At 50.5% G+C, this 27,804-nt stretch overlaps 4 protein-coding genes across 10 annotated transcripts in view; 2 read left to right on the forward strand and 2 right to left on the reverse strand.

Moving 5' to 3' along the window:
- The window catches only part of TMEM97 (transmembrane protein 97), a 40,090-nt gene that overhangs the window by 6,901 nt on the left and 5,385 nt on the right, over positions 1–27,804 (reverse strand). Inside the window, exons 2-4 of one of the 3 annotated variants that reach the window (XR_004347364.1) lie at positions 27,615–27,759; positions 25,947–26,691; positions 22,403–22,850 (exon numbers count right to left, since the gene is read on the reverse strand). Coding sequence is in view for 1 of the 3 variants with exons in the window: in XM_032615878.1 (XP_032471769.1) it covers positions 26,432–26,691; positions 27,615–27,759 (405 nt within the window). In the remaining 2 variants the exon portion in view is untranslated. Of the gene's footprint in view, positions 1–22,402; positions 22,851–25,323; positions 26,692–27,614; positions 27,760–27,804 lie in introns of those variants that run through there. The other 2 variants (XR_004347365.1, XM_032615878.1) reach the window with 2 other exon arrangements.
- Positions 25–8,735, forward strand: POLDIP2 (DNA polymerase delta interacting protein 2). 2 transcript variants are annotated; one of them, XM_032615871.1, is made up of 11 exons: positions 25–264; positions 1,594–1,675; positions 2,867–2,964; positions 3,645–3,741; positions 3,910–3,985; positions 4,228–4,335; positions 4,788–4,924; positions 5,739–5,765; positions 5,975–6,100; positions 7,076–7,155; positions 7,682–8,735. In XM_032615871.1, exons 1-11 carry the CDS (start codon positions 104–106, stop codon positions 7,794–7,796), a joined length of 1,107 nt encoding a protein of 368 aa, XP_032471762.1. In that variant the 5' UTR covers positions 25–103; the 3' UTR covers positions 7,797–8,735. The 2 variants fall into 2 exon arrangements, with proteins under 2 accessions (XP_032471762.1, XP_032471761.1); XM_032615870.1 differs by having other exon boundaries at positions 37–264; positions 7,670–8,735.
- Positions 8,912–18,750, reverse strand: TNFAIP1 (TNF alpha induced protein 1). 4 transcript variants are annotated; one of them, XM_032615875.1, is made up of 8 exons: positions 18,553–18,750; positions 17,843–18,186; positions 15,223–15,540; positions 14,430–14,599; positions 13,909–13,998; positions 13,774–13,826; positions 12,766–12,961; positions 8,912–11,622 (listed from the first exon to the last, which is right to left on the reverse strand). In XM_032615875.1, exons 3-8 carry the CDS (start codon positions 15,425–15,427, stop codon positions 11,386–11,388), a joined length of 951 nt encoding a protein of 316 aa, XP_032471766.1. In that variant the 5' UTR covers positions 15,428–15,540; positions 17,843–18,186; positions 18,553–18,750; the 3' UTR covers positions 8,912–11,385. The 4 variants fall into 4 exon arrangements, with proteins under 4 accessions (XP_032471766.1, XP_032471765.1, XP_032471764.1 ...); XM_032615874.1 differs by having other exon boundaries at positions 17,425–18,186; XM_032615873.1 differs by having other exon boundaries at positions 15,885–18,186; positions 18,553–18,749.
- On the forward strand, positions 18,864–24,919 carry IFT20 (intraflagellar transport 20). The gene is given in 9 exon segments (XM_032615879.1): positions 18,864–19,042; positions 20,905–20,965; positions 21,377–21,460; positions 21,853–22,063; positions 22,066–22,093; positions 22,253–22,381; positions 23,542–23,627; positions 24,235–24,338; positions 24,800–24,919. Coding segments are annotated over 6 exon segments (480 nt in total). The 5' UTR covers positions 18,864–19,042; positions 20,905–20,965; positions 21,377–21,460; positions 21,853–22,012; the 3' UTR covers positions 24,882–24,919.

The following is a 27,804-nucleotide window of genomic DNA, read 5'->3' on the forward strand; positions in this document are numbered from 1 at the left end:
GTGGAAGCGGCGCGGGGCAGTGTGGGGCGGGGGCGGAGGCGGAACGCCGCCCGGCGGCGGGTCGATCCCTGTGTCAGCAGCCCAGCGGGTACTCGGGCGGGACATGGCGGGCTGTGTGGCCCGGCGGGCCCTGACCGTGGGCAGTCGCTGGTGGTCCCGGTCGCTGACCGGGGCCCGAGGGCCGAGGCCGCTCTGTGCGGCGGGTGGAGCTGGGACCTTCCCACCAGTGGCGACCACGACGACGCGGAGGCACCTCTCGTCCCGGTGAGGGACGAAGCACGGAGGCCGAGCCCGGAGCCCAGGGAGCGTGTCCCGGGCCAGAGGGGAGGCCAGGGAACCCGGCCGGCTGGGGGTGATTGGAGTTCGACCCGGGAGAGGGTTCTGGCCGGGAGCCGACTGCGCTGCCCGCGACGCGTGCCAGGAGCGGACAAGGGAGCGCGGCCCAGAGCCTTGGGTTGTGCAGGGCTGGCTCTGAGGGGGAACTAGTAACCCTCCCGGAGCGAATCTTACTTCCCAGAATGTGGGAATCCGAGCGCCGCTGTTAGTGGGCAGCCCTTTAATTAAGTCCTAGGGCTTTCCCCCAGCCCGTGACTGGGCCAAGGCCTCCCACAGAAAGATGCTAGAAGTGGGAAACAGGATCCGAATCTGCGCCCTGCGTGGGTCCCAGTTTTCAATGTGACCTTGGGGACACACTTTCTCTTTATGTGACTTGGGGTATGGGGTTTGAGGCCATGGGGATGGTGTGAGCAGTGTCTCTAGGGATGGGCCAGGCAGATCAAATTGGGGCGGGTGAATCAAGTGGCAGGAAGCATAAAGTTCACATCTCCAAAATAGTAAGAAAACAGTGCTTTGAAGGACCCCTAGAAAGAGCAGCCCTGTACGGAGAGACCACTGTAAGAGCTGACCTTTTAGTGGGTGAGATTAGACACGGATACTGGAGAGAGATGATAGCTATTTCCAATTTAAGGCTCCTGTAAAAACTGATTAAATCTGAACAAAAACTAGATTGAGAGAATAATACTAGGTGTAGTGCAGGGGTGAGGACTGCAGTTTAGAGGGGGAGATGGACATGGAATTATAACACAAAATAAGTATTTTTTGAGCACCGTTTATACACTAGATTTTGAGGGAGCACAGGCTAATCAGACACAGGCATTGCTCCCAAAGAACTTGCAGTCTCTAATGGAGATAAGACAGGGACACAAATAACTGAAATGCAAGGTGGAAAGGGCAGTTAAAATGCTGTGGGAGTTCAGGAGGGTGGGTCAGGGAAGGAATGGAGGCAAGGGATACAATTAAGCAGGGTCTGAGGGCATGATATGAGGAATGCTGAGAGTCAAGAGAGAAGAAAGTGATCTGGGAGCAGTCAGGTCTTATGGAGGCATCTGTGGCTGGACCTCAAAGGAGGAAAGGCAGAATCTCTGTGGAGTGGTGGCTTGGCAGGACCCTTACCTGCTTCAGCTGGCCCCACTGCTGCTGCCCTTCTCTGCTGTCATTGCCCTGGCCCCTCAGTATCCTAGTAGCTTTTACTGATGGATTAGTACCCTTCACTTCTTAGCTGTTCAGTTGCTTGTTCTTTTCCTTCCTAATCAGAAACCGACCAGAGGGCAAAGTTTTGGAGACAGTTGGTGTGTTTGAGGTGCCAAAACAGAACGGGAAATATGAGACTGGGCAGGTGAGTGCTGGGCTGTGTCATCTTTCATTTTCACTGTGTACTCTGCTTCTGAAAGGGTCAGATTTGGTCACAGGCCTGAAAGTTACGGTTTTCTGCCTTGGTGTTTGGTGCCAGACCAGAATCAAGTTTTTTTTTTTTTTTTTTTAAGACGGGTTTTCTGTTTTCCTGGATTTGAATACATTTCATGTGTCATTGGGTTCTGTTTCCAAGTTAGTGTGGACAGAGATGGTTTGGACTGTATTGAGGAGAGAGTCCTGTTGCTGAAGAATCATCTAACATAGTGGCTGGTAGGAAGCCAGTGGAGGGAGCTTTCAGAAAAGCAAACCTGCTTTCTGATGCTTTGTCATAGTTGAACTGATTGCAGTGAAGTAAGCTCTGGGTGTGAGGCTCTTTTTCTGTGTCAGCTTTGTGCCAGATCCACTGAGATAGATTTAGGCCCCTTGTAGGTAAGGAGGACTTTTTGTTTATTCAACTTTTTTTTTTTCCGTATGCCTACAATGGACTAAGCTTTATGCATTGGTGTTAAATCAGAAAGCAATGCCTTCATGGAGTTGACAGTCTAGAAAGGAATTACAATATGCAAATGGTCAACGGCTGTACAGTGTGCTAACTGGAGAGGAGGTGAGGGAAGGCTTCCTAGAGGCCTCAGCTATGGCCTAAAGGACGAGTAGGGGCTTCCCTGGTGGCGCAGTGGTTAAGAATCTGCCTGCCAATGCAGGGGACACGGGTTTGAGCCCTCGTTCGGGAAGATCCCACATGCCGCAGAGCAACTAAGCCCGTATGCCACAACTACTGATCCTGCGCTCTAGAGCCCGTGAGCCACAACTACTGAGCCTGTGTGCCACAACTACTGAGCCTGTGCTGTAGAGCCTGTGCTCCGCAACAAGAGAAGCCACCGCAATGAGAAGCCCACGCACCGCGATGAAGAGTAGCTCCCAAAGCCCGTACACAAAGACCCAATGCAGTCAAAAATAAATAAATTAAAAAAAAAAAAAGGATGAGTAGAAGTCAGCCAGGTAAAGAGGCAGTAAGCATGTTCCAGAGTTGGTCTGGGTCGATCACAGAGTTCAAGGGAAAGAGTAGCAAGACCTTGTGCTGGAGTTGCCACCACTTGTGCCACTTAGTGGTCGGGGCCCCACCTGGATGGACCTGCTGGACTGCACACTGACTGAGGCCTCTCTTTTCTCCCAGCTTTTCCTTCACAGTGTTTTTGGCTACCGAGGTGTTGTCCTGTTTCCCTGGCAGGCCAGACTGTATGACCGGGATGTGGCTTCTGTAGCTCCAGAAAAGTAAGTTTCCCTATCATTGTGCCTCACAGTATCCTCAGGAGGAGGCCTGACTCATGGCAGACATACATAATTGGGGTCCCAGCACTGAAGGCAGCATCCTTCTGGGCCTTAGGAGTGGTCCCAGAAAACTCCCTTGGCACTAATACCCATGGAGACAAAAGTCTTAAGCTAGGAGGTCCCTTAAGTTCTCCCCAGGATGCTCTCCCAAGGCATTCTCAATTTGCATTATAAGTACCCCAGAGGGCATCTGGGGGACTAGGCTTCTTGATTTCTTGATGTTCAGTTAGAATCTTTCCCTTAGTCTCTTATCATCACTAGAGTACATTAAAAAAGAAAAGGCCCAGCTCCATTAAATGATCCCAGACAGCCCCTGGGATGCGAGAAGAGTGGGGCGCGCTGGGCTCCAGGGACTAAGGCAGCAGTTTGATTTTCTCAGCTTGGCCCTTGTTCTCTAAGAGGCATCCAGAGAGTAAGACAAATAATGACTCTACACCACACTCTGTTGCTTGCCCCTGACTGAGGAATGCTGGGCCAGGGTGTGCTGCACAGCTACCCAGCTGGTGCTAAGCTCCTTCAGCTCGGGCACTGGTCTGTTGAGGTGAGGGGGTGGTAGGGAGCTGGGGCAGGCACTGCTTCCGTTTCTCTGGGGTTGATCTTGGGCTTCTTCTCCTGCCCCAAAGAGCAGAGAACCCTGCCGGCCACGGCTCGAAGGAGGTGAAAGGCAAAACTCACACTTACTATCAGGTGCTGATTGATGCCCGAGACTGTCCACATATAGTAAGTAAGCAAGATGGTTGTGCCTGGGGTTCCTTTCTATGGGAAAGCCCCGAACCGTGATGGGGACTAAGAAGGAGAGGGGTCAAACAGGCCCAGATCAGCACTGGGCCCTAAGTCCTCAGGACTGGATAGTGACCGAGAAGATCCCTGACTCACTTCTTGCCTTAGTCTCAGAGATCTCAGACAGAAGCTGTGACTTTCTTGGCTAACCATGATGACAGCCGGGCCCTCTATGCCATCCCAGGTGAGTAAGGAGCATCTGAGTGGTGCCTGTCAATGAGGGGGGTCTGATGTGTCTCAGGGAGAGGATTCTGAGGCCTTTCTGCTGTCCTTTAATCTGCTGGGAGGGAGTATAGATGCTGAGAGCAGTGGTGCCAGGGTCATCCCACCCTGCCATAAGGCCAGGAATTGTGTTTCTTTTCAGCCCCATTCCTCCCCGCCTCCTATGTGAGTTTCACTGTCTCTTTGTCTCTGTCTCTCTGCCAGGCCTGGATTATGTCAGCCATGAAGACATCCTCCCCTACACCTCCACTGATCAGGTTCCCATCCAGCACGAGCTCTTTGAAAGATTTCTTCTATATGACCAGACAAAAGGTAACCTCTATCATAGAGGGAAGGTGGAATGGGAGGGCCCTTTCTTCAAAGGGAATATCCCAGAAGCAATTTCAAAGCTCTATTTCTACAATCTTGTTTAATCTCCCATTAGACCTGTCAGGTAGATGGCTATTATCTCCTCCTCACAGGTATGGAAACAGACTCAGGGATGATGAGAAGGGACTCAAGGTTGCTAGGTAGTGGCAGAGTGAGGTCTGAAAACCAGGGCTCCTAACTCCCAGTCCATTTCTCTTCCTCTGACGTCACATACCTCCTCAGGGCTTATTCTTGGTAGGCAGTTTTGTGCGTTCTTCCAGCCTGTGCTCTTGCTCACGTTTGGGTGTCTTGTTTACCTGGGCCACCACTGGGAAGGGTTTTCTAGGAGGAGCAGTTGGGCAGGGTGTAACGCCCTGGACGCTGGCCTGGACTAACCAGTCGATCTCTTGCCCCAGCACCCCCTTTTGCAGCTCGGGAGACGCTACGGGCCTGGCAAGAGAAGAATCACCCCTGGCTGGAGCTCTCCGATGTCCACCGGGAAACAACCGAGAACATCCGTGTCACCGTCATCCCCTTCTACATGGGCATGAGGGTATGTGCCCAGCCTGGGACCTCCCCTCAGGGCGAGGCCCCCAGGTTCTGTGTGGTGTCCCCAGTGACTGCTGGTGTGGGTTCCAAATTTAAACCACATGCCTGTGGTTCTGCTTTCCAGTGCTGCATGTATTGACTGGGATTGAGCAGTCTCTTGGCAACAGCTGACACCAAGACCTAGAGCAAGGAAACTCTCAGACCCCAGGAAGGAGGCCTCCTGGCTGACTCTTCCTTCTCTTCCGGCTCAAAGGGAGCCATGTCTATGAAGAATATACACATACTTGTTTAAATCAGTGTAGGCTTATCTTCCCACTTTTTATGCATTTATTGAGCTATTTCTTGCTTGGCCGTAAGCTAGGTCCTGGGGATACAAATATAAATGAAACCCTGTCCCCTGCCTTTCAGGAGCTCATAGTAGTGGCGGGAGGCCAACATACAGCATTCCAAGTATTGAAATAAGGTTGGGATATGGAAAGGCCGAGGAGGAGGACAGCAGCCTGGACCAGCAGTAATGTGGGGGAAGACAGGGAGGGTGGTGAGAAAGGGAAGAGCCCCAGGGCTGGTTTTTGTTGGCATCCAGCTCTGTTCGTGATCTTGACAGGATGAAGAGGAAGGGCGCCAGGGATGGACCCAAGGGAGGCTGCCTCCCTCTGGGCTTGTGGGCCATAGTTGAGACATCATCAACCCACAGATACCTGTGGCTTTGTTCTGTCTTTGCAAGTACCTGGAATACATCCACTCTCTTGGAGAGATGTTGATTGGATAGACTTGTTCCTGCCCTCTGGGCCTGAAATTCTTTGTGTTTTTTCCCCCAGGAAGCCCAGAATTCCCACGTCTACTGGGTGAGTGTCTCCCTCGGGAGGAGGGGAGCTCAGGAGGTGTACCTGTGGGCACAGGTTGGGAGGTGGGCAGGTTTACCTGTGGGGGCGGGAGGTGAGACAGTGCAGTGCCGGTGTCGGTCTTTGTTGCCCTGTGCTCTCCTAGAATTCCAAGGGAGCTGGCCCAGGGTCTATTCCTTCTCAGATGTGAACTCTCTCCCCTACCCCCGCAGTGGCGTTACTGCATCCGCTTGGAGAACCTCGACAATGACGTAGTACAGCTCCGGGAGCGACACTGGAGGATATTCAGTCTATCCGGCACCTTGGAGACAGTGCGGGGCCGAGGGGTGGTGGGCAGGGTGAGCATCTTTGGGCCAGTAATGCTCAGTTTCTAGTCCTGCCCAGCAGGCCTAGGAGCTTAGTGCATGGTTTCCTCCTCCTCTGTGGTTAGGGACAGAGGCTTAAGTGTGTGAAAGCTTAGGGGCTGTTTGGGGTGAGAAACCTCACCCGTGAGATCGGTTTTCTTATAACGCATTTCACAGATGAAGAGACTGAGACTGTTGTTTAACTAGCCCATGGTCCTGTAGCTAGTAGAGGCAGGGCCTGGGTTTGAATCCAAGTGAGTCTGCCATCAAAGCTTGTGGTTGCCAGCCTTTTAAAAAATCTACTGGGATGCCCTTGGGTGGGGCATGGACCCGCCACCACTCCTGGTCATCCTTCCTCTGCCTCTTTACACATGTTCATCCTCTGCTGGTCCTTGAAGAGATCTGATTTTGCAATTCCTGTGTTACCCTACCCAGTCTCCAGAGAAATAAAGTCATGAGAGGACCACATTCAACAGGCATTCGTCCATGTTAGCAGGGAGCTGGGGAAGCAGCGTGGGGTGGAAAGAACAGGGCTGTGGGGTTAGTCTGTTTTCAAATGCCCACTGTGTTGTTTATTTACTGCATAACTTTGGGCAAGTTAACCCAAATCTCCGCTTCTTAGGATCACACCTATTACCTTATGATTACCAGCAGACTTAAGTTAGAAGTTTGCTGAGCACAGTGTGTCTCCTGGCACTTAGGTCCTCGTGAGTGGATGCTGGACAGGGTATTCACAGAGTAGATCCTGGGCTTAGCATCTTTGCCTGTAACCTCAGCCATTCAGCCTGAGATTATCTTTCCCACGGTCAGAATAAAAGGCCCAGGTCAATGGCTGTGCTGTGGAAGGTGCTGGTCGGCCGTTATGGTGGGAGGCATGAGGGGGCATCCAGCCCGGACTGGCAGTCAGCATGTGGCCCCGGGGTACAGGGAGCTTGTCTGGCCTGACCTATTTTGCCTGAACCCTCACAGGAACCAGTGTTATCCAAGGAGCAGCCCGCATTCCAGTACAGCAGCCACGTCTCCCTGCAAGCTTCCAGTGGGCACATGTGGTGAGTAAGCATATGCTGGGGCAGGGACAGCGCAAGTCCACGGACACTGCGGGTCAGAAAAAGTGAGAGCTTATAGCTTGCAGTTAATTCTGGACCAAGTGAAGTCCTGAGGTGGAGCCTTATCTGCTGTTCATTGCTGTGTGGGTCTTGTCTGATTTATGACTGTTTTCCAGTTCCCTGGGATTTTGTAGAACGAGGACTTAGGTCAAAGAGGTCTGGTGACTTTGATGCTGCACTGAGTTGCCCATGTAGTCAGGTTTTTTTCCCTGGTGTTTCACTCCTTAACCTGAAAGTATAGTTGGGTAGCTTATGCAGGGTGTATCTAAGGGCCAGATTCAGGAGAGCTTCATTTCTTCTTCTCACGTAGGGCCAGGATAGGCTCTTGGGTCTCTGATCAATGTTGTCCTGGCATGAGCCAGGCAGAAGAGAGCCCAGGCCTGTCTTATCCTGCCTCAGTTCTGGCGCTGAGGACATAGGGCTCTACAGGCTTCAACTCTCACTCCCTCTAAACCAGTTTCTCTCACAGGGGCACATTCCGCTTCGAGAGGCCTGATGGTTCCCACTTCGATGTCCGGATCCCTCCCTTCTCCCTTGAAAGCAATAAAGATGAGAAGACACCACCTTCAGGCCTTCACTGGTAGGCCAGCTGAGGCCCTAAGCACCCAGGCTCGGACCCCAAAGAACAGCTCACATCCCACAATTGCTGCAGAACTCTGTCATGGGCCACAGTGGGTCTCTTAATTGTTTGCACCTTTTGATTGTGGGGTTCTTATTTTGGCGGGTGGAGTATAACTGTTTTCTCCAGAAGACCCATGTAGGACTCCTCCAAGGGTGGCCTTCCCCGTAAGCCCTGCCTACGCTGTGTTCCAGTAAACCTTTCCATCAGGAACTCTGTGTTCAGCTGCCATAGGTCTGGAGGAGTTTCCTAGCCTGTCACACAAGTTGTTTAGAATGTGAGGTTTGGTCAATAAACCAGTGCACGCTTGGCCCCCCTTGCCATTTCTGCCCCCAGGGTCTCAGGCTCCCTTTTTGACCCGGCAGGGGCCCTTGGTTGCTGTCCTTACTGCCCTTCCAGGAAGCTGCCCCTTCAGCTAGAGTATCTTTCTCCTTCCTGAGGCTGGGGGTTGGCTGATGTCTCCCAGGTCACTCAGCCAGTGAGGTGGGGGCTGGACTGGACTCTTGTTCCCTTTACCCTCTGCCAAGTGCAGAGCGGGAGGCCAGCGTCAGGATCAAAAAAGTGGCTCGGCTCTTTGTGCTGGCCAACTATTGGCATTTCTGGCCTCCGTGGGCCTGGGGGAGAAGTGAGGCAAGCCTGTCAGGTTTTCTGGAGCAATGGGCTTGCCACCACAGGTCTGTCAAGCCTCCAGATCACAACTGCAGAAACTCAGCCAAGGAGCGTTAGGTATGGACAGCAATGAAGCCAGTCTACTTTCTGAGTTTCTCACAGACCTCCAAGAGCCAGAGATAAAATGTGCTGCATTTTTGCCCTGATTCTTAGGATTCCTGCTCCCCCACTACTGTAGTGATTGTTACAGAGGTTGTTTTCTTGAATTAATATTAAATTTCAGTTCCAACCCTTATTAGTGTTGTCCTTAATCCTCCACCAGGGGGAGCCTGGGTTGCAGGGCAACTGAGTGCAATGGGGCATAGGACCCAGTGAGAACATAAGGTCAGGTGGTGAACAGAAATACAATTATGATGTCCACAGCAGCAAGCTGACCAAGCTATACTCACTGTAAGCACAGCTCTGTACCACTGAAGTGTAACACAATTTTATTAGAAATCAGTGTTTTTTTCCATCACCTATGTTGAGCAACAGAGAATTGTAGTTACATGATAAAGGAGTTCTGTCATGTCAGGACCTGTGCCATCCTTTAAGCAGAACTTGGTCAGGTAACAGTGATTAGAACCTAATCCTGGTCCATGTAGTTAACAGCAGGCTTCCAGTTTTCTCAGAAACTGACAAGAAGGTTTGACCTTCATCTACACTTTTTGTTTACATTCCCCTGGGCTGCTCAGAGTTGAAAAATTCACACAGCCAAGAGCTGCTTTCTAAGTGGGGCTGGGAAACTCAAAGAAAATACCCCAAACCCTTACACCACAGTCTGATTTGAAAAGCTAAGATTACTTCAGTGAGTTCAATGTTAGTATTCAATATTTAAAGACCAAAGAGATATTTTCAGTTGGACAACGTAAGTGCCCAGAGTCCCAGAAAGACTACTCACCACTGAGACAGCTGAGGATCTGAATGTCAAAGCAGTGAAGAGAGGCTACAGGGGCTGGGGAGGTCAAAGGACAAGCATTAAAATGCCTCAGTGGGGAGCTGGGACTTTGAGTATTAAAGGGCTTCAGGAAGGCAGCTGAGGAAACAGACCAGGGCCCTCAAGCAGAAGCATTCTAGTTGCTGTGGGAAAGCCACAAAGCCAAAGCCAGAATCCGGTCAAAGAAATGGATTTGTCTTCATCTTGTTACTCCAGTGAAGGCTGGAAGAACCGTTTGTAGCTGATCACCAAGGTGCCTCACCTGGAAGTCTTTATACATTCAAGACAGCGACAAGTGAAAAATGCTTAATTAAAGTCACCTTTCCCCTGCCCCACCATGTCATTTCAGGTCCTTGTGAGTGTCTGCTAACCCTGGCCTGTCATTTGCCCATAGGCTCATGGGGTCAGCCGTGAAGAGCCACCTAGCTATAGTAAGAGTAAAGAGACATGAACTTGGTAAGCTATGTCCCTTCCTGACTGAGTGGGTACTGCTAAGTGCTATGCTGCTTTGTTAGGCTGGCTGAACAGCTCCCTCACTGGCGGCATTTTGGAAAAGAATTCGGATAAGCAGCCTCCTAAGGGCCAAGCCAAACAGAAGGGAATGAATACCAAAGCCCTGAAGAGGAACTTGCACCCTTGCCCAAGAGCCAGTGCTTGCATCTCCACAGCCAAGTACCCAACAAGAAAAATGAAGTAACCTTTAAAGGCTCTTAGGCTACTCACATTATCCTGTGTTCAGGGACTCACCACTGGGCAGAACCACCATTCCCCAGCCAGGACACAAAACCAATAGCATGGATGCACGGCAGGGAGATGTATGGCCAAGCACAGCTGCCTCTGCACAGGGCCTCCAGGAACGTGGGGCTCTGCGCTTTCTGTCCTCAGCTGACGGCAGGCAGGTGTGGTGCCCACGGGCTCCGCAGCCTTCCTGCTGCAGCTCATGCTCCTGGCTGCAAGCACCTCCCGGCCACCGTGATGGCTCTTTGGGTTTAGAGTAAGTGAGGACAGCATGCCTTGGAGCCAAGGGCAAGAGAATCAAAGACAGCAATCATGTAAGACTCTAGAAGTCAGTACGTGACCCTAAGATGTAGGGGCAAAGTATCCTTTCTTACAGGGGTGTTATTAGGACCACTGGTCCTAACTCACACATCCTTACCCCCTCAGTGCTCTCTGGGCCAGCTGCTTGGCCAGTTTGGCAAAGCCAAAGATGGTCAGTTTTTTTTTTATTGCTTCTTTCCCCTCCCTCAGATTGATTCTACAGGGAAAAGGGGGTTAGGATCAGAGAAGGATGACGTGGGTCAGGGCAGAATACAAATCTCCTGAATAAAAGTACAAAGTGCTTTACAGAAACAGATCCCAAAGGCGTCAAAAGGGCCGAGGGCTCTGTTTTACCCAGGGTCTTGGAACCCTGGAGCAGAAATACCCAGTCTCCTCATTATTAGACTTAAAACTAGTCATTTCCTAGATTATTTTTTAAAAACCAAACTCATTAAGCCTGTGCTTAAACACCTTAGGAAAAAAGAAGCCCCACCTTCGGTAAGAAATTGGGCCTCCACAGCACCAGAAGCCACCTTCCCCACAGAGTGAACCCATTCCCCATGGGCCTCCCCTGAGGCCTCCCCTTAGCTGAGCAAAGGGGTGCTCAGCTAAGGGCCAAGGGGAATGCTCTTGGCAGGGGGGCGGGCAGGTCAGTTCATTCAGCCCAGGGGCAGCAGCGGCTCCCTGTGGCAGAAAGGGAGATGCTGAGCAAAGGGGCTGGGACTCAGTCATCCTGAAGTGCTCAGGGAGCTAGGAAAAGAAACGCAGTCCCTCCCCTGCTCAGGCCCTCTGACCTCCCAGGCAAGGCCTGTCATGCCTCTGGGTGCTGGAGCAGAGACCCAAGCCAGCAGCAGCGTGGGGTGGCCAATGGGGCGGGGTTCCACAAGAGAGGAGACAGGGTATCTCGTGCCCTGACTCCGGGAGGGTCTTGTCAGTCACGATGAGCAGACTGGTGGCCGAGCTGCCGGTCATCATAAGTGCTATAGCGCTTGACGTGGATGCGGCGGACACGGTCCCGCAGTTCAAAGGTTTCCTCGTCTTCACTGGGGGACGCCTGGCTGCGGTTCCGGCTTGTGGCCTCCAATAGGGAGTTGTCAGGGACTCGGGGGGTCTCGTAGAGTAGAACGTTGAGTGTCTCCTCATAGATTCGGGCCTCTGGGAATTCCACCTGGGGCAAGGGGGACGAGAGGACCGAATGAAGTTTTACCCCAAAGAGGAGCAGCATGTCAGGGCCCCTGGCCCTGTGCTGACTCCATAAGGCCTCCAGAACTCACTCAAGAGACATGACTTTCTATCTCAAGAGGGAGGGCGGGGGTATTCTTCTGAAGGAGGCGTGAGGAGACGGACTCCACGGACACAGAGACGTGGAATGCTAGCACCCTTCCCCTGCCTCACCCAATCCTAGACCAATGGACTAGTGTGTGTAGAGGTTATGGCCTTGGCTCTGTGGTCAGGCCTAGGTACAAATACAGCTCCCCCACTTATTAGCTGTGGAGCCTTGGACTTAACCTTGCTGTGCCTCAGTTTCCACATGTGAACATCTACCTCAGTGAGTTGTTGTGAACATTACATGAAAGATGCAAAATGCTTAGCAGAGAGCCTGACACACAGTAAATGAAAAATAAAAGCTTGGCTGCTCTGAGGCCTTCACGTGCACACAGCTCTCCCCGAGGTGAGCTGCCCTCCCACCCCAGCAATGCTCTGCTGTCTCCAAAACACACTGGCGGCGGGGTGCGGGTGCACAGCTGTTCTCCAGGGAGGCACCATCCGCTTGCAGCCGGGGCAAAGAGAGTTAGCTATCTCCTATCAGATCCCTTCCATGTGCCTGGCATTGCGTTGTCACTGCAGAGGCTAAGCTGACTGACCAGAAGCACCCAACCAGCGGGGGCCAGAGGAGATCTGAACAGCTATTTCTACTGCCCTGCACTGCTTCTCCAAAGAACTCTCATTTTCATAACAGCTCTGTTAAACTCACACTCTCATTCTCAGATTTCTAATGAGGAAACTGAGGCCCAGATGGTTTACATGGCTTATCCAAAGTCAGAAAACTGATAATTGGTGGGACCAGAATTCAGATCTGACTTGGGCCAACTCCAAAGACCCGGTCCTTCCCATGGCACCAGGCTGTTCCCTGCTGGTCAACAGCCCTGCCTCTCAGCTGACCAAAGCAGAGTTCTATACCATTCCCTAAACCCCACGCATTGGCTTTTGTCCTTGAGCAGGACCATCACGAAAAGTTTGGAAAAGACAGCAAAATGTTATGCCCGGTGGCAACAGGTTCAGCCCCACTCACGCGGCAGAAGCCCCATACCTTGGTCTGCTTCTTCTCGGTGGCGTACACGATGGACGTGCAGCACACCTCTGCCAGCTTCCGACCCTGCCCGTAGAAGGACCAGCAGCAGATCTCGTCGCCGATGACATCCTTGATGAAGAGCACACGGCCGTTGAAGCGCAGGGAGAGCTTGTCGAACAGCTCGATGTTTTTCAGCAGGTGGTCATCGGAGTTGCTGAAAAACCAGTGAGGGCCCGGGGGACTGGGAGTGAGGGAGGTCCCAGCACAGGGGCGGGTGCTGGCCGGGATCTCTCCTCCCCTCCGCTGTCGTGCTCATGAAAGGAGGAAGAGTCAAGATGCCAGAGGGACAGCGAGAGAAAGGGTCATGGGGCCCCCTTCGGGTTTGGGGGCCTGTGAAGAAAAGGAGGTGAGTTGGTTTTAAGTTAAAGCAGAGAGGACTGAGGGAGGGAGGTCTCCTCTTACCAGGCTGGAAGGAAGGAGGCTCGCTGCCATCTCAGCAGGAGGACCCCTTCCCTGGCTGTGGGGTGTGACGCTGGCAATATGTCTGCCCACGGGGAGTCCCTGAGAGGGTTTGGGTCTCCGAGCCTGCAGCCTCCTGCATATACTTAACTATGGCCTGTTGAGAGGCCACTGGGGGACAAGGGGGACACTGGCCCAGCTATGAAGAGCGAGGGCTGCCTGAGGAGGAGTCCCAGCCCCTTGGCTTCCCAGCCTTCCTCCAGCCCATAGAGAATGCAGGGAAAACACCTGGCCCGCTGCCTGACATGACACACATTAAGAGGCTGTTACATGTTCAGTCCCATCTACATCCCAGCCAGGGCCCCGCATTGAGTTCCAAATGCCTTGGCTCTGATTTCCCTCCTACTATGTTCTCTTCCCGAGACCCAGACTCATGCCAACTGTGCCAGGCGTGCGGGTGGCCTCCCTTGGGTCTGCTGCCCGATTTCTGTCTGCTCGGCCCTCCCCGCTGCTTCTGTGGCCCTTCCCTGGGCAGTGCACACCCCCCTCATCAGGTGCCCCCCCTACCTGGTGTAGGAATACTTGTTGTTGCTTCTGTTGTATAGCAGCTTCACCACGGGCTGTGAGGGAAGAGAGCATGAAGGCCAACGGCCCGACACCCCCAGCCCGCGGCCCTTGGCGATCCCTCGGAGGTCCCAGTACCTTGGTGGAGGATTCGATGAGCCTCTCCTCTTCCTTCAGGGATGTGATGACGGGGACGTTGCACACAGGCTGGTAGGAGTCCTTCTTGTCCTGGGTGACACACAGCCAAGAATCTTTTTTTGAGATCTTCTGTTTGCCAGGCTTAGCCAGGCTTTCCCCAGGAGCCGTCAGAGCCCCTCTGCCATGGCCACCCCCTACTTGTTGAGGAGGCATCAGAGAGAGACAGGAGGCCCCTGGCAATAGAACTGCCAGCTGGCAAGCAGACCCCCATTCCCAGAAGCCTAAAATCCAGATATCCAGGCAGATAAACTAGAAGCACGGTCTACTCACACTGCCCGAGTCCGTCACCTTAAAAAACGACCGGCTGCCAGCTTGCTTGGCCTGGGCAACAGCTGGTGTGTCTAACTAGGTTTGGACTCATCAATCGTACTGACACGTGGCCTTCCAGGAACTGGACTCTACCTCCCTGAAGGAGGGGGCCCATCCCGACCTCATCAACCCGGCCGACTCTGCCTCCGTACCTGCAGGGCAGTCTGGCACATGTTCACCAGCCCCTGAATAAGGTAATATTTTGCTTCAGCCATCAGTTCCTTGATTTCTTGACGGTTTTGAGGGAGGATGATGGTGTCATCTCGGAGGTAATTCAAAATGGTGCCAAAGTGCTTTCCACATCGGTCTATGAGGATCCAGCCTAGGGATTCAGACAGGCCCCAGAGGGTTACTGTTTGCCTCCAGGTACCTCAGAGCAGGTAGCAGGCAAAGGCCACCTGACGAGCCTGCTGGCAGCTGATAAGGGGCACAGAGCCCACAGCACTGGGTAACGGGAGTGGGAACAGAACCTCCAGCTGTTAAGTCCATGGTTGCTTTTCACCCCTCCTCCCTGAAGCCAAGAACTGGCACATACCGTGGGAGACACAGGCCCTCCAGGCTCTGTGGAGGCCCACAGAGTTTGTCTAAGCTCAGGAGTGCTCGGGCCCACCTCCCGGCAACACAGAAACACCTGGCCCTGCTTGCCGTTGGCCCGCTGCCCAGGCACTATGGCAATGGCTCTTTTGAGAATCTAGTCCTATGTGAATATTTTTAAAAGTATGGATCTTCTCCCTGGAAAATATGTAAATACACAACATTCTATGTATAACTTCAAAGAATTCTGAAGCTCTACTAAGAACTCCAGGTGAAGGAGTCCTGCACTAGGTGAACAGGAAAAATGAATCTAGATTCCAGGTCTGCCAGGCTTGAGCCAAGCCCTGAAATCACTTCCTCAGGAACTTCTCCTTCCTTCCCCACCCCACCCAACAAGCCCCAGCACCTCACCTTCTTTGTCGGTCAGCACCTCCATGCGCCCACTGAACATGGCCTTGAGCATGGTGTCATGCCGGGTTAGCGCCCGCACGGTGGTGTAGTACAGGGAACCACCCACATTGAGCTGGACGTATTTGTTGCCCAAGCCTCCTCCCTTGAAGCTGCTTAGCTTGGGCTTGGCCCCTGACGCTGGGCACAGACAGGTATCCCCCGACATCTCCCGCTGCAGGTAGATCACCACACGGCAGGAGGTTGGCTTGGAAGGCCCCGCCGTGGTGGAAGGGTCACGAGTGAGTGGCCAGGGGAGGCCAGAGCCTCATACTCTCAGCGCTGTGAGCAGGAGATGGGAGAGAAGACAGGAGTCAGCAGAGGAGAGCCCTCAGCCAGGAGGCAACAGGAAGAGAAACACTGACCATCCAGTCATTCTCTCCTTATGAGCCCAAGTCTCCCTGGCGAGGCTAAAGCCCTAGGCAATGGCAAAAAAGACATTCCTGCTGTTCTTCATGGTACCAGGAACCAGGTCTGGGAGCACAGTCTCCCAGAACCCGATGCTGGTCACCTCATCAGTCTCCCTGAGACTTGGCCCAGCTCTGGGTGGCAAGGAGGCCAAGTAAACTCTTGGAGCTATTCAAAGACAGCTCCAGGAACAGACTGGGCAGAGCAGAAGTCCTCACCCTGGGGATCCACCAGTCAGATTCCAGTTGTTTTCTTCTCAGTGTTCCCAGGATCCAAGATTTCCGGCCAAACCTACTGGGAATCCAGCCAGCCTAGGAGTTTCCCAGGAGTCTGAGGGACAGGATGCACTTCCTTTCTAACGATTCTAGGCTCAGGAGCAGCCTGCACCAGTGCTTCCTTTGAGCACCACCCAGAGTCTGGTTTCAGAAAGGCAAGTAACAGCAGCTTCAGGAGAACATGGATCGAGCCAGGCTGGAGTAGGCCAGCCAGTATTCCTGGCAGAGGTTACCCTAGCTCCAGCCAAGGTTTCCTGACCTTCACCTTTTTGGCATCAGCCCTGTCCCAAGTTCCTGAAATTGTCACCATTTTTCAGGATAGAACAACTACAGGATGGCTATTTTTGCTTCTTTTTCCTGAGAACAGGTCCAGCCTTATCTCCTTCTCTCTTCCTGCCCAACAAGAATGGGGAGAAAAGGCCAAAAAAGACCAGATGATAAATTTAAAAACAATTAGGTGATTTGGAAACTGAAACACTGACGGGAGTTCACAGGAGGGAGAAGCAAGCAAAGCAGAGGAGGGCAAAGCCAGATCACCCCTTATGATCTAATTCTATATGTGTTTTGGCCTTCTAAAGAATCACTAAAATTCATTCACTGAACGAAAACAAAAAGCAAACATTCTTTGCATGTTTATTGTGTTCCAGGTACTATTCTAGGCATTTAATATATATCAGCTCATTTAATTCATTTGGCAATAAAACAATATTGAGTACCTACCAAGTTAAGCAGGAGGGATAAAGAGATGAAAAGATATTGTCCTTGACTTCAAGGAGTTCAAAGAAGCATGATAATGTCAGTTAACAAGAAAAAAAACAATAAGCGTTAGCATTTATCATGCCCCTGCTTTGTGCCAGGTACTGGGGATACAGAAGAGAACAAACAAGTCAGCCTCGTGGAGCTTACATTCTAGTGGGAAGACAACAAACAAGAAAATGAATAAATAAGCAGGCAATTCCAGAAGGTGAGAAATGTAATAAAGATAACAAAACAGAGAGTGACTAGGAAGAGGTACTATTTTAGATGGGGAGCCATAGGAAGCCTCTTTGGGAAGGTGACTTTCCAGCTGAGATCTAAGAGCATTCCAGACAGATGGAAGAGTAAGTGCAAAGTTCCTCAGTCAGACACAAATTTTAGGAACAGAAATAAGGCCAAGATGGCTGGTGCATAGAAAGAAGGCGGAAGTTGGCTGGATGTAAACTCAGGGAAGGCAGGGGCCGGATCACACTGAAGAGTTTGGACTTTATACTAATTGCAATGGGAATCGATTGTAGGGTTTAGAGCAGGGGAGTGATATGATCTGAGATCACTCTGGCTACTGTGTAGAGAATGGACCGCAAGGGTGCAAGAGACCAAGTGGGAAGACTGGAGGAAGCAGTAGTCTAGGTAAGAGATGATAAAGGCTTGGACTGCAGTGCTGGTAATGAAATAAAAAAAAAAGTGAAATGACCTCATTTCATCATCAGAGCTTGCAGAAGTTTACCTCGTTATCTCTTTTTAAGTGTAACCCAGAAGTGCACTGGTTTTCCCACGTTTACTGCCCCACTCTCCAAACAGTGTTTAGCACAGTGCTATGCACATTTAAAAGTATTTGTCAGTTTGTTAGACTGAAATTGTCCCCGAAAAGATTTAGGTAGGTCCCTGGGAGGAATGTCCGAGGAAGGCCCAGGGCAGGTGCTGTATGAAATATTGAATTCCTTTGGTGGCTTGTCATGTACGGATGAGATGAGCCCCCACCGGCAGATTGCTCAATCAGTAAGTAAACTTGAATAGTGTGAGGTCACCTAACCTTCCTCTGCCCACCCCAAAGGAATAAATCCACTCCTTAACAGGTTTTAACAAATTCCCTATGTATTTTGTGTCTAGCCCAATTTCCCCAGGATCAGAGAAAAGGAGCTCACTAAAGGCTAGGCAGCTGCCAACAGAGGAAGACAAATCCAAGCTAATCTATTCTTTTCCAACAAAGCAATTGCTTTGAGCCCGTGGATGACGTCAGCTCAGATTCCACCGGCTCAGATTCCGCCCAGGCCAATGGGTTCCAGGAATCCTGTGGCAGGTGACGCCCCAGAAAGTAACTCCGGTGAGAATGAAGTTTCCACTGAGAGCCTCAATGCTCTTCCTTCCGGACTTTGTGTGTGGATATTTGGGGATGCTAGGGGCGTATCCGTGTCACACTCGGCGAAGCGAATGGCAACCCAAGACGAATAAAGGACAAACAACCACGGCGGTGTTACAAGGTGGGGTCCTAAGGAAAGAAGGTCCCAGAAATTCGTCATACTGGGGATGGCGAGGGGAGGAGCCGATCTTGGTTAGAAAGGGCGGATCTAGCAGAAACCCAAGGTGTAAATCATATGCTTTATCCAAAGGGTCTGGGGAAATTCATCGAGACCCAACCTCTCGGTGGCCTTTGTAGAGTCTTCCCCAGCCCGTACCCCTCCCTACTATCGAGAAACCGAGACCGGTTCTGACACCCACCCCCAGGGCAGGATTTCAGGTCTCCACCTCCCTTCGCCGTCCCACGCCTTTTCCCCAGGACTGGGAGGGACTCTCTTTGCTCAGCCCAGGACCCGTCCATCCCTTCCCCTAGGGCATGGGCCGGCTCGGCTCTCACCCTCCCAGGTGGCGCCTCTCCTCTCAGCTGGGCTGCAAGTCGACACCGTGCCGCCCCTAGACTGTGGCCGCCTGCCCTCCAGCAATCCCGGGCCTTAAACTCCCGTCCTCTACCCGCGGACTCCGCCCCAAGCCAGCGGGAGCCTGAGACTATAAGGCGGGGCAGGCCCAGCACCCAATCAGGGCGGAGGGAGGAGCCCCTGAGAGAATCCCGCGGTGAGCGCACGGCTACTTCCGGCAGCCTTTCCGGCGCAAAGGCCTCTGGGTCTTGTAGGCAGCCATCTCTCCTCTCAGGCCTCTGTTTCCCAGCAGGCTCTGCGGGTGTACGGGCTTACGATGTCGGGAAGTGATGTTAGGCGTAAACAGGTCCTGTAGCCGTGGCCGCTGCTGAGGCTGGCGAGCAGGGCGCCGGCTGCCACTGACCGGAGCGAGAAGCTGCCTGCCGACGTCAGCCTGGGTCGCAGCCGCCGCCGCCGCGGTGGGGTAAACAGGTAAGCCATGAACCTCGGGTCGGGGGACGTGGGCGGGCCCGGGGCGAGATGAGCCTGACAGGCCCGCGGCCCGAGGAAAAGCCTTCCCAGGGTGAAAGAAACGTGGGAATTCCGCCCGGCTCTGGGAGCGGTTTTACCCCCGGCTAGGGCCTGGAGCTTTACGCGCTGATGCTCGCAACCATTTTAGGAGGAAACTGAGGCTCAGATAAGTTCAAAGAGTTTACGTAGTGAAGACAGCCAGCTCCATCACCCAGGTCTTCCTAATTTTCCCCACACCCCACGGATGGAGCCTGCTCGTAGCGCCCAGCGTGGGTCCGGAAGAGCCCGGGGGGCCGGGGGGTGGAGAGCGCGTTACCACCCTGATCTTCAGGGAGCTCAGTCCGGCTCTTGTGCCCGGTGCTCCTCAGGTGCGCGTGTGGTGGTAGTTGGGAGAGAATGCCGTAGTCGGCTGGGAACCCTCTGCCTACACTTCCTCTTCGGTCTGACCCATCTCATTCAACTGTGTGCCTTCCAACCGTGCAGCTGGCTCCGGCCAGATACACGGGAATCTTGCCTGACTCTCCTTCACTCCTCCTCAAACCCCTGCATTCAATCATCCTTTACTAAGTCCTATCACCTCGACTTACAAAACATCTCAAATCGGTACACTTTTCTTCCGCTCCAAGCCTTGGTTACTGAAACAGCTTGCTCTGTTTGTTGTCACAGTCATTCATGCCACAGACATTTGCTGAGTGCCAGTTCTGTGCAGGCACCGTGCCAAATGCTCGGGTAACAGTGGTGAACAAGAGAGTTGCAGCTCCATCCTCTTATTCCCTCCAACCCATTCTCCATCCTGGGTGAGAGTGATCTCTCTAAAAGGCATATCTGACTATGCCACTCTGCTGGCTGCCCATTAATTACCCTTATGAGAAAATCCAGGCTCATCGCTGCAGCTTTCAGAGCCCTCCGCCACCCAGCCCTAGCCTCCCCACCTCGCCTCATTCCGTTTCTCTCTTCCCCATGCTCAGTGTTTCTACCACACTAGCCTTTTGGCTCTTGGAACACGTCAAATTTCTCACAGCCTCAGCATCTTCACACATGCTTTTCCTTCTGCGTGGAATACCTCCTCCCCCTTTAACTTGAAAAACTTCTGGACACCCTTTAGGTCTCAGCGTGTCACTTTTTCAGAAGACTTTTGTTTACAAATGTTTTTTGTAATTTTGTTTACATATGAATTATGTCCTCCTGCCACGGCTTCACGTAGCACCATGTGCTTTTCTTCATACTGTTATCACAATTCATGATTATCCTTTTACTGTCTGTCCAGAGGTCAGAAGCTAAAGCATTAAAGCATTTTCTTCACTTCTCTATCCCCAGAGCAGGGACTCAGTAGATGTTTGTGAATAAATGCAAGCTCTCAGGGAAGAGAGCGGAAGTTGAAGCAGATCTTTGTGCACTCAGGTTACTTGAAGCAGTTGTTCTAATTAATCAGCTGGTAGGTGTTAAATGCTTAGACTATATGTGTAAATAGAACAAATAGGAAGACAGATCTTTTTAAAAAGCCCAATTATAAGGGAGCTCTGGATGATTAAAATGTTTCAAAATGAAGATGCTAGCCAACTTACTTGAATGGGCTCCAGTGAGGCCAAAGGCTCTGGACCACGGTCATACACAGCCAAACATACATTAGTTGGCCCACACAGTGTTGGATGTTTTTTTTTTTTTTTCCTTGCTTAAAAGTTTTGAATTAGATACTCTCCTTTAAAAATCAGATTTCATATATTAATCTGGATTTCTGGTCCTCTTGAAAATCAGTTCTTGCAAGAATGGAGCTTAATTCTTTTTAACCATTGCTTTTCCTATGGCACACCTACCCCGGGAAGTCACTCGCAGAATCACCCCATTCAGAACAGAACTTCTCTAAGGAAGCTGGAAGGGAAACAGGTGAGGCTGGGGGAGGTGGGAGGGAAGGGCTGGCGCAGGGCCATGTTGTGGTAGCCTTCGGAACACCTGGGGTGTGAGAATTGGTATAGCAGCCAATGGCTAGGCCTCAGTAGCATTGCCTCCCTTTTTAGACAGGGCATATGCTCTCTTATTTTTATTTTTATTTTATTTTATTTTGTGTGTGTGTTCAAGCCAGAACGAGGGTGAGTTTTCAGTGTTTCCTTCCCAGAGTTGAGGCAACCTTTGGACCAGGAATGCAAGGTGGCCTGGGAAGGGAGAAGTTATCTCTGCTGGTTCTCTTGTCTATGGAAAAAAAAAAAAAGCCAAACTCCTTAGCTTAGCACACAGGGTGTTTCTGATCTGGCTCCATCCAACCTTTCCGGCTCCATCCTCTGTCTTTTCATCTTCTAGGCAGGATAGGCCCTTCCACTGGCTTCATGCTCTTGTCCAGGCTGTTTTCTCTGCTTGGAATGCCTTTCCTTGGCCTCCTTATCGGTATGTTCTTGATGATATTTCACTTCTTTTTGTGTTTTCTGCTAGAAAGAGACTGACCCCTTTGGGTCCCAGTTCAGGCAGCTGTGCCTGTGGCATACATTTTGGGTAATATTCTTACACCTGGCTTCTTATTTTTTTAACCTTAATTTTTAATTCACTCAGATTTTCTTTTACTTTTATGTTGTTCCTGTACTATATTTGAAAAGCTCTTTTATGTCTTTTTGGGTACATAGCTGTGGTTAAATAAATATGCTTATGGCTCACAACTTAGTTCACATATCACTTCCTCACCCCAAGTTAACTGTTCTATTCTCCTCCACGCTTTAGTGATATTTCTGTAAAAGCACTTAACACAGTATTATTTTTCAGTGTACATGTCTGTCTTCCTCCAGCTAAACTCTGTGCTCCTCCAGGGCGGGCACCATGTTGTACTCATCTTTACCCCCAGCATCTAGCAGTGTTGGCATGTAGTAGGCCCTCAAGAAATGTGTGTTGAATGAACGATGCCTGTGACAAGCAGCTGGAGTTTATTCTTTCCTGACCCTTGCTCCTATGACACACCTCTTCCTGGCTGACACTGTTACCCCTTCAGAGCAGGACTGCTCTTCTCTAGGGAAGCTGGAAAGGAAACAGGTGAGGCTCAGAGAGGCAGAGGCAGAGGGAAGGGGGAGCCTTTGGAACGTCTGGGTTTTTGGCATTGGTGTCCGGGGCCAGGAGTGGGGCTGGGCTGGAAGCAGGCATTTCCTTGAGTGGCTGGGAAGTGATCGGGGATTGGGGCTGGTTTCTTTACAGCCATGGCCAAGGACATCCTGGGTGAAGCAGGGCTGCACTTTGATGAGCTGAACAAGCTGCGGGTGTTGGACCCAGAGGTTACCCAGCAGACCATAGAGCTAAAGGAAGAGTGCAAGGACTTTGTGGACAGTGAGTGTCATCTGGGGAGACATGGTGCCACTCAGCTTTGTGCCCCGCCCCCACCCCCGGACTGCAGCTTTTGGCCCTGCCACAGTGGAGCTGCTGGCTCCCAGAAGGTTGAGCCTGGCCTTCATGAATTCCCATGTGCCACCCACCTTGTCTACCTGCCTTCTTGTGTAGTCCCAGAGCACCAATCGAAACAAACACTGCAATGGAGAGAGGAGGGTATTTGTTTAGATATGCCATCTCAGGAACCTTAAACTTCAGAACTATGGCTTGGGGGTGGGAAGTGGAGTTATGATTTGATTTCTTGGGAGAAATAGTGTTCTGAGTGCCCGGCTTGCCTTTATTGATTGATTGATTGCCATGCCTCAGGGCATGACCATAAGTAAATAAATAGTTCCTTGACCAGGGATCAAACCCGTGCCCCCTGCAGTGGAAGTGCAGAGTCCTAACCACTGGACTGCCAGGGAAGTCCCTGACTTGCCATTATTTGGAGTGAAAATTTCTAGAGGCAGTTCAAAAGACTCATTTTTTTTAGCTAGAGATACCCGGGATGCCTCCTGTCCCAGCAGCCAAGCAAACCCAGTAGCAGTGAATACAGAGCAGATCTAGCTAGAGCAGGGATTTCTGAGCTTTTGGACATCTGTAGGCTGTGGAGAGAGCTTGACTGGTGAAAGGTAGCGTGGGTTCTCTCACCAGTCTTCTGATTGCTGTGTGCATGTCGTCCTACCCTCTGGGCCTTAGTTTACTCCTCAGTAACATGGGGTTCCACTACACCCAAGGACATTGAAAAAAGCAAATGCGAGATTAAGTCCTTAAATGCTTTGAGCTTTTTATTAGCTCAGGTCATAGGTGGAAAGCCCCTACCCCACCATTAACTGAAATCTAGTGTCTTATCTGAGGCTTGTCTAGAGGCAGTGTTCACGTCTGAGGCGGTTCTTTCATGAACACAGCCCTTTGTGCCTCAAGATCCAAATATGCCCCAGTCCAGCTCTGGGCACCTGGCCACCCTTCTCTAGGTTCAGACCAAGGGTGTCAAACACCAAACGTTTTCTGACACAAATTAGAAGGCGCAGTTAGCCCCGCCCTCTTGCTGCAAGGGAATGCTGAGGGAGAGTGGTGATGCTGAGAAAATAAAACATTTTGTTTTGTTCTTTCCCCAAAAGAAATTGGCCAGTTTCAGAAAATAGTTGGTGGTTTAATTGAGCTTGTTGACCAACTTGCAAAAGAAGCAGAAAATGAGAAGATGAAGGTAAGATCAGCATGAGTTTTGTCTAAATCTTGGCCTGGTTCACTAGCCTCTCATCCTTCTGCCCTCTTGACTTATTTGGGGGTCGGGGGGTAGGGGAAGGTGGGCGGGGATTCTTTAATTAGAACAAGATTTTAAATAAGAATACCCATGCAAATATTGAATGATTATGTTGTACACCTGAAATAATTCCTGGTCCAGTTAACCTACTATTGAACTCTTATATGCCAGTGTACTTTCAGTCATTGTTTCCTTTAATCTTCACGTCATCACTGAGATAGGTGTTTACCCTCATTTTATAAATGAAAAAATGAAGGCGTGCAGAGTGTAGATGACTTGGCAAAGGACACAAATGGCACACCAAATGGGCCACCGTGTGCCAGGCTCTGGGGACACTCCTAGGTCTGCGTCAGAGCTGCAGTTCCGTTCTCACCAGGCACTTTGGGATCGTGAGGTTAATTAAGCCTCTTTCTGACTGACTCCTAAAGCTCTGAGGCTCAACTTTCCCCACGCTGAGCCCCACCCTCCACCGGCCCCAGGCAGCGTCCCTTCCCCACTTGAGGACTTTAATGAAGCCATGGCTTTCTTAGGCAGTATCGTGTTTTTCTAGGCCATTGGTGCTCGGAACTTGCTCAAATCTATAGCAAAACAGAGAGAAGCCCAACAGCAGCAACTCCAGGCACTAATAGCTGAAAAGAAAATGCAGCTTGAAAGGTAAGAAGTTCTGACATAAAGCAAGTTCTTTACTGAACTGCAGTTCTATTTTTCCTTTTTGAATGGTCACCTCTGGTTCTTATTCTTCATCATCGTTCTCCCAGGAATAGTGTCTTAACTTGTCATCCTGATTAAAATAAAAATAAAATTACATTTCATGGGAAAAAATGTCACTATCAGACAGCCTCTAGTAGTTTGAGAGCACGAACACTCAGGTAGTGAGTGTCCCGAGTTGGCTGGCTCTCTGAAAGGAAGACTCGCAGGGCTGGAGACTTCTTATGGGTGGCCCTAGGTAGGGCTTTGCCTCTTATTTTTTCTCTCTTTCTTGCCCTCACTAACTTCATTTTGAACTCACACCGTTTCTTGGAATCATCTAAATCACTTAACATTCTTCTCTAGAAGAATTAAGTCCATGGTTTATTTCATCCATTTTGAGGGCTTCTAACAATTTTGTTTTTCAGGTATCGGGTTGAATACGAAGCTCTGTGTAAAGTAGAAGCAGAACAAAATGAATTTATTGACCAATTTATTTTTCAGAAATGAACTGAAAATTTCATTTTCTAGCAGGAGGGCAAAAAAAAGAAAAAAACCCCACAACCCCCAAAACAAAAAAACCTCTGTACCAATCCAGTGACTTGACTGATGACCCAAGTGTGTTGTGTGAGATGGTGTGTGAGGAACGCAGCATCTCTGAAGGCAATAAAACAAATCTGGGGGAGCTTGTTTCAGACGTCAGTGCCTCTCTGCAGGCGAACACCCAGTGGCCATTGTGGTCCAGGTTCTCACCTCTTGCATTCACAGTCTGAACTGAGCGGCCTATAAACTTTTTTTGTAAATTCACAAAGCTTTGGAAGGAAAAGCAATAAATTATTATTTTCAAATGGCTTGATCTACCTCTTTTCCTGGTGCCCTTGAAATGTACATTTAACCTTTTGTAAGAGAACCCTGGACTCTCTAGCCCCTGGTCCACAAAACAAACCAGGCAGTGGTCAGCAGCTACCTTTATTTTGACCAGACACAAGAGTCAGACGATACTCCCAACAATCAGACCATGAGGGCTTGTAAGCAAAACAGGCGAAAACGGGGAACTAACCAGAACCAGCATCTACCATTTTCCATGTGTGTTCACAAGTTTTTTTGTTTTTTTTTTTTTGAGTTGGCCTCGAGTATGAATTTAGAGAAAGCTAGCAGAATACCAAGTACTAACGTGAAGAGACCCTGTATGCACACGCTGGACCTGTCATGCGCAGCTCCCCGCCACCCGTTGCCTTTGACTGGGAATGAGACAGGAAGGAATTATTAAACTATTCGGTAGGACGAAGTTATCCAGTAGGAGGGACACCTCCAGCGCAGGTTTGAGACAACAGATGTCAAAGGAACTTATGTTAGGTGGTCTGTAAAAAGTAATAGAAGACTGAGGCTTGGAAAGAGGATAAACAAGGAGACTTTAAAAAATCTCTTCTCCTGGGACAACCTGTTTAAGACAGAAACAATACACCTTCCAATTTGACCCATTTCTGACTGAAGGTCATGCCAAGGTTGAACGTTTAAGGAAAACTAAGTTTAACCCTCTTACAGAATAGCTCACCCCCACCTAGGTGTGGGGACAAGAAAACAGTTTTTAATGAATATCACAGAGGCACAGCTTCAAGCTTAAAAATGGCCTGAGACACCCCAGTGACACGCTGTAGAGTCATGAGTCAAAGGGTTAGTCACATGTATACTGTGGATCAAATGACTCATGAACATGCCAAGTAGGCCATGTTGCTTGGAAGTTTATCTGGTGTCTGGTCTGGTCCTGCCTTTAGTAATCCTACAATGGCACTTGGGCACACAGTGAGGCCTTTGGCACCACTTCCCTATAACCTAGCCCACACCCCTCTGCTCATCCTCAGGTGATCGGTCTGTTTATGCCAGTGCCCTTGGAAGATGAGGGCTTGATGTGCCTCCTGCCAGTGCCTTGGCCTTGTGTGTTGCTGCTGGTGTGTTTCAAATACTACTGAAAACATGGGTTCTGAGCATTTTCCTGGTACTGGGTCCAACAGGAAACTGCCCTGTGGTCACCTCTCCCCTGGACCCGGGGTGATTTTTCCTCATTTTTTCTTTCTTTTCTCCTCATACTTGTAGTAGGGGTTGTGCAACATGAAAAGCAGAAGTATAAGAGGGATGAGAAAGTAGGGCATGTAGAGAGATATAAGGAGTAGTCGTTCGTGGAAAGTCTTAGGTCCTTGTCCTCTGAAACAACTGGCTTTGGAGAAATCCTCGAGTAGAAATGTGGAGAGGATTGGAATCAGAGTTGTCATCGTTTGAACCGAGTAGATGATTGCAGGGGTGCGGATCCACCTGCAGCCTCCTGAGGTCATCGAGGAGAGAAAGAGATAAGGGTTAGATCTGCTCATGGCTCCAGGTATGTCCACAGCATCCTCCACCCTGTCTCTGCCTGCTCCCTTCAGCTGAATCATTCTAGCTCCTTTTGCACCAAGTGGAAACTGGATGTGATATAATAATGCCCAAGGTGCAAACTTATGTGACAGCTGGAGCCCTAGCCACTGACTGCCAAAGAACACTGGGTGGTGTCAGAATTAATACAGAAAAACTCTAGGGCAGTTAAATCGCCATTACTAGTTAAACCAGGTTGGTCTAAAGTGCAGTTGGGGAAAGGGGAGGAGGCGGGGGCTGCCCTGTCAGCAACATCTCTTTGCTAAGTAATTATATATAGGTGAGAGGGATCAAGAGATTCTGCTAAGAGATGGCTTGGGGGTTCCAGTGGGAGAGAAGCTGTACAAGCTTAGTTACCATGAACACTGGTATGGCCACCTTCTTTTTAAAGGCATTCGTCATGGGGACACTGTAAGAATAATTTTTAAATGAGAAGTTAAGCCATTTAGAGATTAGCTTGATGCTACTTCTTACAAGGCAGTATGATATACCCAAAGCAGGAAAGTAAAAGCACCAACAAACGAGAAATTCTGTTGGGGGGGTGGGGGGGGGAGGGACGATAAAAAGGAACAAGTTCAAACTTGAAAGTAGCCTCAGGTTTCATGTGTGTGAGAGATTTCTAGTTGACTGAGGCAGTCCTGCAGCCCAGCTGACCACAGACACTAGCCTGAGCCACATTAATGTCCCTATACAAGATCTATCCTGGCCGTTCCCACCAATCCTATATCACCCTCATACAGTCTCCAGGGACCACTCCCCTCTCCCTTGGTAAAACTTTCCCAAAAGATTTCTGGGACCTGGTTTCAGAGCAAAAATGGGATTTCCCCATTTACTAACCTTTGAAGAAGGCATATGTTGCGACAGGAAAGAAAGGCAGCTGAAACACAAGCTCGCAAAACAGGAAGGACTTAAACCACACCGGGGGGTTCTGTAGCAGGGTGTCTTTGAACTCCTCAGTATACCACTGCCGCAGGTTTCTCAGCTGGGAAAAGATGAGGATCACAATGAATACAGCTACCTGGCAGGA

The sequence above is a fragment of the Phocoena sinus genome, chromosome 20, assembly GCF_008692025.1.
Source record: "Phocoena sinus isolate mPhoSin1 chromosome 20, mPhoSin1.pri, whole genome shotgun sequence".
NCBI classification, from domain to species: Eukaryota; Metazoa; Chordata; class Mammalia; order Artiodactyla; family Phocoenidae; genus Phocoena; species Phocoena sinus.

Bases quoted from the DNA above. Each gene is read 5' to 3' on its own strand.
- TNFAIP1 (XM_032615875.1), bottom strand. From the start codon at position 15,427: ATGTCGGGGGATACCTGTCTGTGCCCAGCGTCAGGGGCCAAGCCCAAG. The intron at 14,600-15,222 runs GTGAGGTGCTGG...CTGAATCCCTAG, and splicing joins GGTGCTGACCGACAAAGAAG to GCTGGATCCTCATAGACCGA. The intron at 13,827-13,908 runs GTACTGGGACCT...CTTCCCTCACAG, and splicing joins TCATCGAATCCTCCACCAAG to CCCGTGGTGAAGCTGCTATA.
- POLDIP2 (XM_032615870.1), top strand. From the start codon at position 104: ATGGCGGGCTGTGTGGCCCGGCGGGCCCTGACCGTGGGCAGTCGCTGG. The intron at 3,742-3,909 runs GTAAGTAAGCAA...TTCTTGCCTTAG, and splicing joins CCCGAGACTGTCCACATATA to TCTCAGAGATCTCAGACAGA. The intron at 6,101-7,075 runs GTGAGCATCTTT...GAACCCTCACAG, and splicing joins GCCGAGGGGTGGTGGGCAGG to GAACCAGTGTTATCCAAGGA.